The sequence below is a fragment of the Chiloscyllium plagiosum genome, unplaced genomic scaffold (genome assembly GCF_037043375.1).
Source record: "Chiloscyllium plagiosum isolate Xiang-an unplaced genomic scaffold, Cpla_swu_hap1 HiC_scaffold_18, whole genome shotgun sequence".
Taxonomy (NCBI): Eukaryota; Metazoa; Chordata; class Chondrichthyes; order Orectolobiformes; family Hemiscylliidae; genus Chiloscyllium; species Chiloscyllium plagiosum.
The window spans coordinates 75,620,135-75,633,104 of NW_028270156.1; the positions used below are offsets into that span (position 1 = coordinate 75,620,135).

The 12,970-nt window shown below is 49.1% G+C and overlaps 1 protein-coding gene across 1 annotated transcript in view; it reads right to left on the reverse strand.

Annotated features, from left to right (window-relative positions):
• The window catches only part of LOC122547515 (chitinase domain-containing protein 1-like), a 49,406-nt gene that overhangs the window by 4,892 nt on the left and 31,544 nt on the right, over nucleotides 1–12,970 (reverse strand). Inside the window, exons 7-9 of the mRNA XM_087996797.1 lie at nucleotides 11,048–11,140; nucleotides 7,384–7,485; nucleotides 5,724–5,879 (exon numbers count right to left, since the gene is read on the reverse strand). Coding sequence (XP_087852923.1) covers nucleotides 5,724–5,879; nucleotides 7,384–7,485; nucleotides 11,048–11,140 — 351 coding nt within the window. The remainder of the gene's footprint in view (nucleotides 1–5,723; nucleotides 5,880–7,383; nucleotides 7,486–11,047; nucleotides 11,141–12,970) is intronic.

Below are 12,970 nucleotides of genomic sequence, written 5' to 3' on the forward strand. Positions count from 1 at the left end.
GGACCAACCAACCCAACCACCCTGTGGCTCAACATTTCGATTCCCCCTCCCACTCCACCAAGGATATGCAGGTCTTTGGACTCCTCCATCGCCAGACCACAATAAAACGACGGTTGGAGGAAGAGCGCCTCATCTTCCGCCTAGGAACCCTCCAACCAAAAGGGATGAACTCGGATTTCACCAGTTTCCTCATTTCCCCTCCCCCCACCTTGTCTCAGTCAAATCCATCGAATTCAGCACCGCCTTCCTAACCTGCAATCTTCTTCCCGACCTCTCCGCCCCCACCCCAGTCTGACCTATCACCCTCACCTTGACCTCTTTCCACCAATCACATTTCCATCGCCCCTCCCCCAAGTCCCTCCTCCCTAGCTTTTATCTTAGCCTGCTGGACAAACTTTTCTCATTCCTGAAGAAGGGCTTATGCCCGAAACGTCGATTCTCCTGTTCCCTGGATGCTGCCTGACCTGCTGCGCTTTTCCAGCAACACATTTTCAGCTCTGATCTCCATCATCTGCAGACCTCACTTTCTCCCCATGAATCAAACAGACAGCTCCACCAACAGTTCCTGTATTCAACAGCGACAACATTCCCACTCTGTCGCCTCCTAGCAGAGCTTTAGGGAACATCTCCGGGACACCCGCACCAATCAACCACACCGCCCTGTGGCCCAACATTTCAACTCCCCCTCCCACTCTGTCGAGGACATGGAGGTCCTGGGCCTCCTTCACCGCCGCTCCCTCACCACCAGACGCCTGGAGGAAGTACGCCTCATCTTCCGCCTCGGAACACTTCGACCCCAGGGCATCAATGTGGGCTTCAACAGCTTCCTCATTTCCCCTTCCCCCACCTCACCCCAGTTCTAAACTTCCAGCTCAGCACTATCCCCATGACTTGTCCTACCTGCCTATCTCCTTTTCCACCTATCCACTCCACCCTCTCCTTCCTGACCTATCACCTTCATCCCCTCCCCCACTCACCCATTGTACTCTATGCTACTTTCTCCCCACCCCCACCCTCCCCTAGCTTATCTCTCCACGCTCCAGGCTCACTGCCTTTATTCCTGATGAAGGGCTTTTGCCCGAAACGTCGATTTCGCTGCTCCTCGGATGCTGCCTGAACTGCTGTGCTCTTCCAGCACCACTAATCCAGAATCTGGTTTCCAGCATCTGCAGTTTTACAACATTCCAACAGTTAAAAGGCACTTGGACAGGTACATGGGTAGGAAACGTTTGGAGGAATTGGGGGCCAAATGCAGCCAATGGGGATTAGTTCAGTTTGGGATACCGGTCAGCAGGAATTAGTTGGGCCAAAGGGTCTGATTCTGTGCTGAATGACTCTGACTCTAGCATCGACTTCCTGGTTTGAAAACCCTCCAACCTGACATGTGGGCCAGGTGGTGGGATTTTACACTGAAATAACCGCTCTGGGATCGATTAACCACTCTGGGATCGATAGATTCAGAGCAATGTTGGCCATGACAACTATCACCAATTGTCATAACAACCCACCTGGTTCACTCATGCCCCTTCAAGGAAGGAAATCTGCCATCCTCACCCGGTCTGGCCTACGTATGACTCTAGACCTATAGTAATATGGTGTCTCTTTGTAGAGACAGTTGTAGAGCATGGAAACAGACCCTTCGAAATTGTTGCAGGTGAAGAACTCTCTCACTCAGTGCTCGAAACCAATCAGCCCACAGGCCAGGCAACAGAGAAGACCCTCCTCCCTTTGAGTGCTGCCTGCTAGCCACAGTCAGAGAACACAGCACAGTACAGGCCTTTCAGCCCTCGATGCTGTGTCGGCCTTTTACCCTACTCTAAGATCAGACTAACCTACATACCCTTCATTGCACTATCTTCCATGTGCCTATCCAAGAGTAACTTAAATGCCCCTAATGTCTCTGACTCTACCATCATCGCTGGCAGTATATTCCACGCACCCACCACTCTCTGTGTAAAGAACCTACCTCTGACATCGCCCCTAAACCTTCCTCCAATCACCTTAAAATTATGTCCCCTCGTGATAGACATTTCTTCATTCTGTCTATGTTTACACCCCTATCACATCACCGCTCATGCTTCTTCACTTCATTGAGAAAAGCCATAGCTCCCTCAACCTTTCTTCATAAGACATGCCCTCCAGTCCAGGCAGCATCCTGATAAATCTCCTCTGCACTCTCTGTAAAGCTTCCATATCCTTCCCATAATGAGGTGATTAGAACGGAACACAGTATTCCAAGTGTGGTCTAAGCAAGGCCCTATAGAGCTGCAGCATTACCACACGGCTCTTAAATCGAATCCCCCGCTAATGAAAGCCAACACACCACATGCCTGCTTAACAACACTATCAACTTGGGTGCCAACTTTGAGGGATCTATGAACGTGGACCCAAATCCCGATGTTCCCTCACACTGCCAAGAATCCTGCCTTTAACCCTGTATCCAAATGCCACCTTCCAAAGTTAATCACTCACACTCAAAAAGGATCAAGACAAAAAAATTTCAACCAAGCTGGAAAGCTCAACTACCAATGTTCCACTACCAGTTCATGAGTGACCTAGACATTGACTTGTACATTTTAAAATGTTATCTTTTTTGGTGTGTGTGTGTGTGTGTGAGTGTGAGGAGTGAGTGTGAGGAGTGAGTGTGAGGAGTGAGTGTGAGGAGTGAGTGTGAGGAGTGAGTGTGAGGAGTGAGTGTGAGGAGTGAGTGTGAGGAGTGAGTGTGAGGAGTGAGTGTGAGGAGTGAGTGTGAGGAGTGAGTGAGTGTGAGGAGTGAGTGAGTGTGAGGAGTGAGTGAGTGTGAGGAGTGAGTGAGTGAGAGGAGTGAGTGAGTGAGAGGAGTGAGTGAGTGAGAGGAGTGAGTGAGTGAGAGGAGTGAGTGAGTGAGAGGAGTGAGTGAGTGAGAGGAGTGAGTGAGTGAGAGGAGTGTGAGGAGTGAGTGAGTGTGAGGAGAGAGTGTGAGGAGAGAGTGTGAGGAGAGAGTGTGAGGAGAGAGTGTGAGGAGAGAGTGTGAGGAGAGAGTGTGAGGAGAGAGTGTGAGGAGAGAGTGTGAGGAGAGAGTGTGAGGAGAGAGTGTGAGGAGAGAGTGTGAGGAGAGAGTGTGAGGAGAGAGTGTGAGGAGAGAGTGTGAGGAGAGAGTGTGAGGAGAGAGTGTGAGGAGAGAGTGTGAGGAGTGAGTGTGAGGAGTGAGTGTGAGGAGTGAGTGTGAGGAGTGAGTGTGTGAATGTGAGGTGTGAGAGTGAGAGTGAGAGTGAGCGTGTGTGAGAGAGAGTGTGAGTGAGTGAGTGAGTGTGTTACTAATTCTTGCATTTTGTCACTAATAAACACACTATTTTGATAACTGAAGGAAGCCTGATGAAATTGGTTCCTTTAAACCTGAAGTTATTTTGATCTGGGATTAAAGTATCCGCAAGAGAAGGGATTCTTTTAAAATTCAACTTGTCACAACCGACCGAGAGGGTGAGTAAAAAGAGAACAGAAGCCAGTCTATCCGTCCTCACCCAGGGATCCCACCGAACATTGGAACAAATTGGACAATCTCACCTGAGCGTGGGTTTTAACAAGCTTTGCTTGCACTGCCATTATCCTGAAGCACAGAGACTCCAGGGAGACTCCGGGTGACTGCGATATTGCTGACACTTTCAGCAGCAAGCTGAACTCCAACCGCCCAGCCTTTGTCTCTCCCATTGCTTGCTGCCCTGCGTTCTTTGTACAGAAACACCCCAGTCCCTCTGAACACCAACCAGATTCAAACTTTTCGAAACAAAACCTTGTCTTTTTCTCATTCTCACAACCAGCAGTGAAAACTGCACCCTTCCCGACGTTATACACTATCTGCCCACTCACTTAACCTGTCTACATCTTCTTGCAACTTCCTGTGCCCTCCTCACACACAGGAATGGATCTCTCTAAGGTTAATGTTGATCTTTCTCTCTCTCTCTCTCTCTATTCACCTTGCCGGCAGCTGTAACATAGTATCCTGCACTTATGCTTTTGTATGATCTGTAAAGCAAATAAGACAGCACTTTTCACTGCACCTCCCTACACATGACATTAATAAATCAACACAAAATCTTTCTATTAACAAAAAACTTAGATATTCTCTTAATGTCACAGCCAGCTGTATCGATCAGTAATGGCTGAGGCCCCAGAACTGATGCTTGACAGAATTTACTGGGCTCAGCTCGCCACATCGAAAAGGCCCATTTATCCTTTATTCAAGAACCAATCTTCCTCCCAAATTATCCACAACTCCACGAGTCTTTACCTGGAACATTAACCTTTTGTGAAGCATGTTACTGAACAGTCTCTTGGGAATCTAAGTGTACGACAGGGACTGGTTCCACTTTATCCAGGATTTCAGTTTTTGTTAAACCCTGTTGAATTGTTCTACACCTCCTGACTCCCCCAAAGTCTGTCAACAAAAACACAAATCAGGAGGGTGATGGAATACTCCCCACTCGCCTGGACGGGGGCAGCTCCAACAGCACTCAAGTTAACAGGACAAAGCAGCCCGCCCGATTGGCACTACATCCGCAAACATCCACCACCTCCCTCCACGCTCAGTAGCAGCAGTGTGTACTATCTACAAGATGCACTGCAGAAATCCACCAAATTCAGCACCTCCCAAACCCACGGCCACTTCCATCTGGAAGGACAAGGGCCGCAGATATTTGGGAACACCACCCCCTGTAAGGTCCCCTCCACTCACCATCCTGACTTGGAAATAGACCATGGTTCCTTCTCGGTCGCTGGGTCAAAACCTGGCCTTCCCTCCCTAAGGGCATTGTGGGTCAACCCACAACATGTGGGCTGCAACAGTTCAGGAAGGCAGCTCAACACCAGCTTCATGGGGGCAACTAGGGACAGGAAAACAAAATACCGGCCCAGCTGACGACACCCATACCCCGTGAATACCTCAGCCCAGCCCGCCCTGACCTGACAATGAAAACTGTCCAAACCAATGGCTGAGACAGTTAAAGGTTAATCACTCCAACTGAAAGGCAATGAGTGGGGGCTAGGCCCCACTGCTGGATGGACCCAACTGCTCCTGAAAGGAGGAAACAACAGTTTGGGGAAAGCAACCAGCTTACATTTTCATCGGCATAACATCCTAAAGCACGCCATTCCAAACCTAAACACCTCAGCAGCAAGGATTCCTCAAGCCAACACTGACAGAGAATTACTTTCCCGCTCAGAACAGGAATGCTTCCAGGAAACAACCACAATTTGACCAGACGGGTCCAGGCAAACTGTGAGGACCAGCACCACGGAATTATTACAGATCAAGAAACTTTCTGGTATCCACCGACTCCTCACAAAACCAAGGTGGAGTTCGAGAAACAGCCAACTATTCACCTCCCGAGATTATTGCAGCAACTGGGTTCTAACTCTTCAAAGCCCCTTACTCTCGGGAAGAGAATCTACAAAAGGCCTAAAGCCTTCATCCATATGGCCATTTTTACAAGTACCTTTTACCTGCATCTTCTTTTATTCCTGGTGCCTGTACTATACGTAATAAATGCGTCACACTCTTTAGTCTGTGGTGCTCAGCAATAGCTGAGTTTGATCTTGTTGAAAATGAAAGCTTTGCCGGTTATTTTTAAACAATTCAGAAGCTAAAGGTTAAGCCCCAAGTGAGTGACACGAATCCTCCGTTCCCGGGCCACGCTGCAGACAAGCCTGGTCAACGCTGCTGATTCCAGACCGACAGTATGCCCTACCTGTGCCCAACAATGGGCTCTGCTGTCCCTCCAAGGATACCATAGTCCATCCCGTAGAAATTCAGCCCCAAGAGAATCTTACTTCTCCAAACTGCATCTGGGTCCAACGTCTGAACGCAGGCTTGTATCCAGGGGATTGGAGAGTTGGGACCGGGTCTACAAAACAAGCAACAGCCAGGTTTTCACTCCCGTTCACAGCAATCAATCTTCACACTCAACTGGAATCACACTCAACTGGAACCACACCCACAGCAACTCAGGCCGACCCAGTTCAAAGTCTGAAAGAACTTGGTGGGCGGCACGGTGGCACAGTGGTTAGCACTGCTGCCTCACAGCGCCAGAGACCCGGGTTCAATTCCCGCCTCAGGCGACTGACTGTGTGGAGTTTGCACGTTCTCCCCGTGTCTGCGTGGGTTTCCTCCGGGAGCTCCGGTTTCCTCCCACAGTCCAAAGATGTGCAGGTCAGGTGAATTGGCCATGCTAAATTGCCCGTAGTGTTAGGTAAGGGGTAAATGTAGGGGAATGGGTGGGTTGCGCTTCGGCGGGGCAGTGTGGACTTGTTGGGCCGAAGGGCCTGTTTCCACACTATATGTAATCTTAAAAAAAAAACAGACCATCTCGTTGGAGAGGCTCAAAGCTTATCGCTAATAAGAGCCCAACGGTTTCAAAACCAGTACACACTGTACCAAGGTGGAGCCATCCATGCTGGCAAACGGAACACTGTTTCAGCCACTCCAGTGTCTGGACCAAACAATCCAATATGGAGGCCACCGCAGGGAGAGGCAGAGGAAGCTGCAGTCAGAGGGGCTAATCAGCCATCAGCCAGACACAATTCAGTCAGATCCCACGTAGAGGCCTCATGAAACTGAGCTGAAACTGCTGCTTTCTTAGTAATTACGTCAACTACCATTGGGATCAGCCAGATTCTGGTTTGTGGGAAGTGTTGCAACGCTGACACAGCAGCGTGGCCTGGGCCCACGATCCTGAGGTGGCGAGATCAAGAGCATCCTCTGCTCTCTCAACGACAGGAGGGAATGGATTGATTCGAGTGGCTCAGTGGTCTCGGATTGGGGGTTGAAGGTCATGTCGCTATAAAAGGTGCTGCGTTAGATCCAACCTCACGCTGGGATCATTTACAACGATTCAGACCAACAACAAGCACACCGACTGGAAGTGCTAGTGTAGGGCCTACTTCAGCTCCTGGGCCTTAATGACCTCAACTGCTCCAGGCAGGACAGAGGTGTCAGAATCCTGTCCGGAAGACTGTGCCGGAATCCCAATTTTGACAGGCATTTGGAAAGGGGATGGCGATTGCATGGAGTAGCTGAAGTGTGTAGACCGACAGGATGGATAGTGGGGAATATCGTGCCCTTTGTTCGGAAAAGACCGTGAACAGGGAATCCTGTGTTGCCTTGTTAGAAAAAGATGGGTGACAGAGGGATTTCCATCTGGAATGAATGGCAGGTGAGGGACTTTCTGGGCTGACCCAAAAAACAAAATGGCGGGCGAGTGTGAGGGTAGGAGCGAGGTTCCTGGTGAAACGGAAGATGTGTTCGAGGTTGCAGACCTGTCAGAGTCTGCCTCAGAGCTACACATCGTGGATCGCTGGCCGAGACTGGACACGGTCTTTCCCCAGTGGGAGCCCTGGGACACGGCTTACCGATGCTGATTCGAAAAGTCGTACGTCATGAGGCTGAAAGCGTCCACCACGGGGGCCAGCTGCTCAAAATCCTGCTTCCCAAACATTCCTGGCTGGTTGGTCCTGGAAACAGGGAACAAGGCACACAATCTTCAACGTCAAATGGCAATGCAGCAGGTTCCCAGCCCAGATGGTTTGGACTCTCTCCACCCACCCTCTTCATCCCCCTCCCCCTGGGACTGCTCGCTGTATACCCAGCCCCTCTTCCCACACCCAAAGCAAAACGTTCACTCCACATTCACCCCCGATGGGTACAGTGTTAGCTACTTCAACATTTCCTCAGAAAAAGGGCCCCTTCATCCCAGGAATCTTCAAGTCAATCTCTCCTTCAATCTGGACACCAAACCTGCACACAATATGCCAGGGTATGGACTCATCAATGGCCTATCCAGACTTCCTCTTTTATTATTCCATCCCCTTGCAACGAGCACACATTTCGTTTGTCTCCCTAACGATTCATTATACACACTGTCCTTTTGAGACTCATGGACAAGGACACCCCGATCCCTCTGCACTGTGGCATTCTGCAGTCTCTCTCCCTCTCTACGTCTCCATCCGACCCTCACATTTTCCGCATTATGGTCAAACGTTTGCCCACTTGCTGGGCCTCGCCAGATCAATATCCCCTTCACAGCCAGCTTGTCTACATACTCTATCCTTTCACCCTCAGCACCAGGGCACTCCATTATTAACAATTTGTTGATCGGAGGACAGCTCATTACCTGACAGTTTGTTCACTGCTCGCTGACCAATCCTTCCCCCCCACTGATGGACTGAAGAACAGCCACCGAACATGTGGTACTTCATCATGGCGGTGGGGGGAGAGAGCACGCCTCTGGTGCTGGGGGGGGGATAGTGGTCAAAGAGGGTATGGTGGGGTGAAACAGACGGGGAGGGATGGGGTGGAGGTTTCCTTGCCGGGGGGGGGGGGGGGGAACACTGGGAATGCCATTCTGGGCAGAGGGTGGGGGTGGAGAGGGGAGAAATGCTTGGTAGCCAGGTTCTGGGCCCTGTCCATCATAGCCCAGCCCTATCCATCCATTATCCCTCTTCACCCGCCCGCCACAACCTGTCCACTCACACACTCTGTCTGTCTACCAACCCCCATTCTTTCTCCCCCTCCCCATTACCCTCTTCACCAACCCCACACAGCCCGGCCACTCTCTCTCTCTGTCTACCAACCCCCATTCTCTCTCTGTCCCCTCCCCATTACCCTCTTCATCCAATCTTCACACAGACCGTCCACTCTGTGTCTCTCCCCCCATTCTCCATCTCTCCTCTAATAACCCTCTCCACCTAAACCCCACACAGCTTGTCCACTCCTCCTCACCCTCCCCCTAAAAAATGACCATTTTCTCTCTCTCTCCCTCCCCCCATGCCTGTTCTCTCTCCCTCCCCTGTTCTTTCTCTCGTTCTCTCTCTCTCACACACTGGGTGTGGGAGTATTTCAGAGTGAGCTGTGCACTCAGTGTCTGTGGGAAATCTAAACCTCCCATCTCTTTATAATGTACTTGGTGATCCTTTATCCACCCTGTTCATTGCATTCCTAAAGGACTCAAATAGGAAATCGCTCTGACTCTTTACGTTGTCCTGTTACCACCTACAGAATAATCATCATATGTTGTGCCTGACAGACCTCAGGCTAACCACTTGACAGTTTCTTGCATCCTTCCATTTCTGAGAGAAGTTTTCCAATCAGCTGGGATTTTGCTAGAATCAGAAGCTATGCTGTACTGCCCGTTAAAACACTATCCATCAGGATCCACATGGTTTTATCAAAGTAAATCATGGTTGTGCAATTTGCTAGAGTTCTCTAAGGCGTAACAAGCAATGCCGATAATAGGGATTCTGGATTTTCCAGACAGCATTTGGTAAGGTGCTGCATGAAGGGTTAATGCACAGTGTAAGGTCACGTGGGGATCAGAGTAATTTATTCACTGGCCAACAGAAAGCTGACAGTTACAATAAATAGGTATTTTTCTGGTTGGCGAGCTGTAACTGGTAGGATGCCACAGGGTTGGGTCTCAGGCCCTAACTATTTCCAATCAATATGAGTGACTTGGATGCAGGATAGAAAGTACTACAGCCAAATCTGCAGGTGACACTCGAACAGGAGGGACCGGAAGTTGCAATGAAGATATTTACAAACCAATATGGATTGATCAGGTGAAGAGACCAGAATTTAGCAGGTGAAGTTTAACGTGGCCAAGCGGGAGGTTATCCATTTTGGTCGGAGAATTAGAAAGGCAACTTATTATCGAAATGGAGAGAAACGTCAGAGTGCTTCAGTGCAGAGGGATCTGGGTGTTCCTCTGCATCTTTTGTTTTAATTCCTTCACAGGACGTGGACATTGCTGGGTAAGCCAGCATTTATTGTCCATCCCTAACTACCCAGAGGGCATTAAAAATCAGCTACATAGCTATGGGTCTGGAGTCACATGTAGGCCAGACCAGGTAAGGATGGCAGTTTCCTTCCCTCAAGGATATTAGTGAATCCAGATGGGTTTTTCCGACCATTGGCAACAGATTCATGATCATAAATAATCTCTTAATTCCAGATTTTTTTTTAATTGAATTGAAATTCCACCGTCTGCCAAGGATGGATTCAAACCCAGGTCCCCCGAACATTCCCTGGGTGGCTGGGTTAATGGTCCAGTCAGAATACCACGAGGGTATTTCCTCCCCCTGCATGAATCACAGAAACCAGGAATGCGGGTACAACAGATAATAGGGAAGGCAAATGGAATTTTGGCTTTTATTATTAAAGGCTTGGAGTATAAAAGTAGGGAAGTGTTGCTGCAGCTGTATCAGTGAGACCGTACCTGGAGTACTGTGGACTAGTTTGGTCCTCATACTTGAGGAAGGGGGGGGGGATGTAGTTGCAATGGAGGCAGTTCAGAGGAGATTCATTCGATTGATTCCAGAGATGAGGAAAGGGATTGAGCAGTTGAGGCCTGTACCCTCTGGAGCCAAGGAGAATGAGAGGAGATCTAACAGAGGTACATAAGGGGATGGACAAAGCAGATGTGGGGAAATCTAGAATGAAAGGACACACAGTTTTATGTTAAGGGGTGGCAGATTTAAAACAGATTTGAGGAGAAATTATTTTTCTCAGTCATAAACAGGTAAAATTCAGGACCCCCCCGGATGTAGGGGATGCTGGGTCACCAAGTACATTTAAGGAGATTTTTAATTAGTAATGGTTTAAAGGATTACGGGGAGTGAGCAGGAAAGCAGACTCAAGGCCGAGATGAGATCAGCTATGACTGTACAAAATGTCAGAGCAGGCTGGAGGGGCTGAGCTGCCGACTGCTGCTCCTAGTCCATACGATAGAAAGAATAGTGTGGGGATTTGAAACCTTTGTTGCTATCTGCGTTGAAATCTTTGTCACCTCTTGTTTTGTCTCGAGTGATATTGCACATTATTTTTCTTGTTTAATAAACATTTTCATTTTCTGTTAAAAGTACACTGGCAGCCTCTTGTGACTGCTTTCACTGACAGCCCTCCACATTTGAAAAGAGACCAAGCTGGGATCTAATGCTGCTTTTTCAGGAGACTATGCAGTCAGTGACATTTCCGGACGGAAAAGCCCATGTGTTATTGAGCACAGCATCCAATGCTTACCCTGCAGAGATGGCTGGGGGGATCACCAGCACAATTTTCAGCTTGGCTTCCCACAAGGCATTGGCCAAGTGGCGGATCACGTGGACGAGTTCCCTGGAAGACAAATTCATCCCGTCAAAGACATAAGGTCATTTTTGCCCCTGTCCTGTTCCCCAGAGCCAGCAAGTACACCATCTTACCACATCGAGCAGGAATGCCAGACATTTTAGTTCACTAACAATTCAAAGGCAAGCTCAGAGAAGTTTAAAACCTCTTTCCACTCACTGAGTGGAGGGAGTTTGAAATTGTCGAAACTGCACCAACTTCTTCAGCAGCTTTAAACTTCTATCACACAGACTGGAACAGCACTATCTTCAAAGAAAATGAAGCATGAACATTTGTACTGCCCCTTGCGCGTCACATCTCATGAGAGAATCACTGAATTCACAAGGGCCATGAGGACAGCGGTGAGTAACAGCAAGGGGGATATAGTGCCTTACACAACCTCAGCATGTCGCCATGTACAAATATGGCCAATGAAATATTTCTGAAGAGCAGTCGCTGGCAATTTCTGCACAGCAAGCTCCCATAAACAGCAACATATTGTTCACTTGACAATCTGTTTATTGTCAGTGACTGAGACGGCTGGAGAAACCTGGTCAGAGAGACCGAGTGCAGGATCCTGGACAGACTGCAGGGCAGAGAGTGGAGGTGGTCAGCAGATAACTGGAGCTGCCAAAGCAAATCAGTCAGATAAAGTCGTTCAGCATGGAAGTAGACCCTACGGTCCAACTAGTCCAGCCAACCATGTTCCCAAACTGTCCTCGTCCCACCTGCCTGCCTTTAGCCATATCCCTCCAAACCTTTCCTATTCATGAACCGATTCGAACATCTTTTAAATGTTGTAGTTGTACTTGCATCCATCACTTCCTCTCAGCAGTTCATTGCACATGCAAACCACTCTCTGTATAAAAATGTTGCCCCCCCGCCCACCCACTGTCCTTTTAAAATCTTCATCCTCACACCCTAAAAATATTCCCTCGTTTTTAACTCCTCCATGCGAGGGAAAAAACCTTAGCTATTCAGCTTCTTGATATCCTTCATGATTTCATCGACCTCTATAAAGTTACTCCCTCCAACTCCGACACTCCAGTCTTCGCCTATCCAGCCTCTCCTCACAACTCAAACCCTCCTTTCCCAGCAACACCCTGGGAAATTTCTTCTGAACCCTCTCCAGTTTAATAATATCCTTCCCACAACAGTGTGACCAGAAGTGGACACTGTATTCCACAAGGGCCCTGACCAGACGGCTGGAGAAACAGACAGCGTTACCATATAGTGGAGAAGGCAAACTGGAGAAATAACAGAAGCTCAAACTCTGAGGGGAGAGTGACAGCTGTGTAATCAAGGGTGGCAGAAGGAGCCACTTTGCTCAGGGGCAGGGCCTAGGCTCAACCATTTGCAAGAGAAAGTCAGGACTGCAGACACTGGAGATCAGTGTGGAGAGTGTGTTGCTGGAAAAGCACAGCAGGTCAGGCAGCATCTGAGGAGCAGGAGAATCAACGTTTCAGACAAAGGCCCTTCATCAGGAATGAGGCTTGTGGGCCAGGGGGGTGCAACCTCAGCACACCTTCATCCCCCTATCTCACACTCAGCTATTACCCTCACCACCTTCATCCCTCTATCACACGCTCAGCTATCCACTTCCCCACCTTCATCCCTCTATCACACTCTCAGCTATCCACTTCCCCACCTTCATCCCTCTATCACACTCTCAGCTATTACCTTCCCCACCTTCATCCCTCTATCACACACTCAGCTATCCCCTTCCCCACTATCATCCCTCAATCACACTCTCAGCTATCCCCTTCCCCACTTTCATCCCTCTATCACACTCTCAGCTATCCCTTTCCCCACCTTCATCCCTCTATCACACTCTCAGCT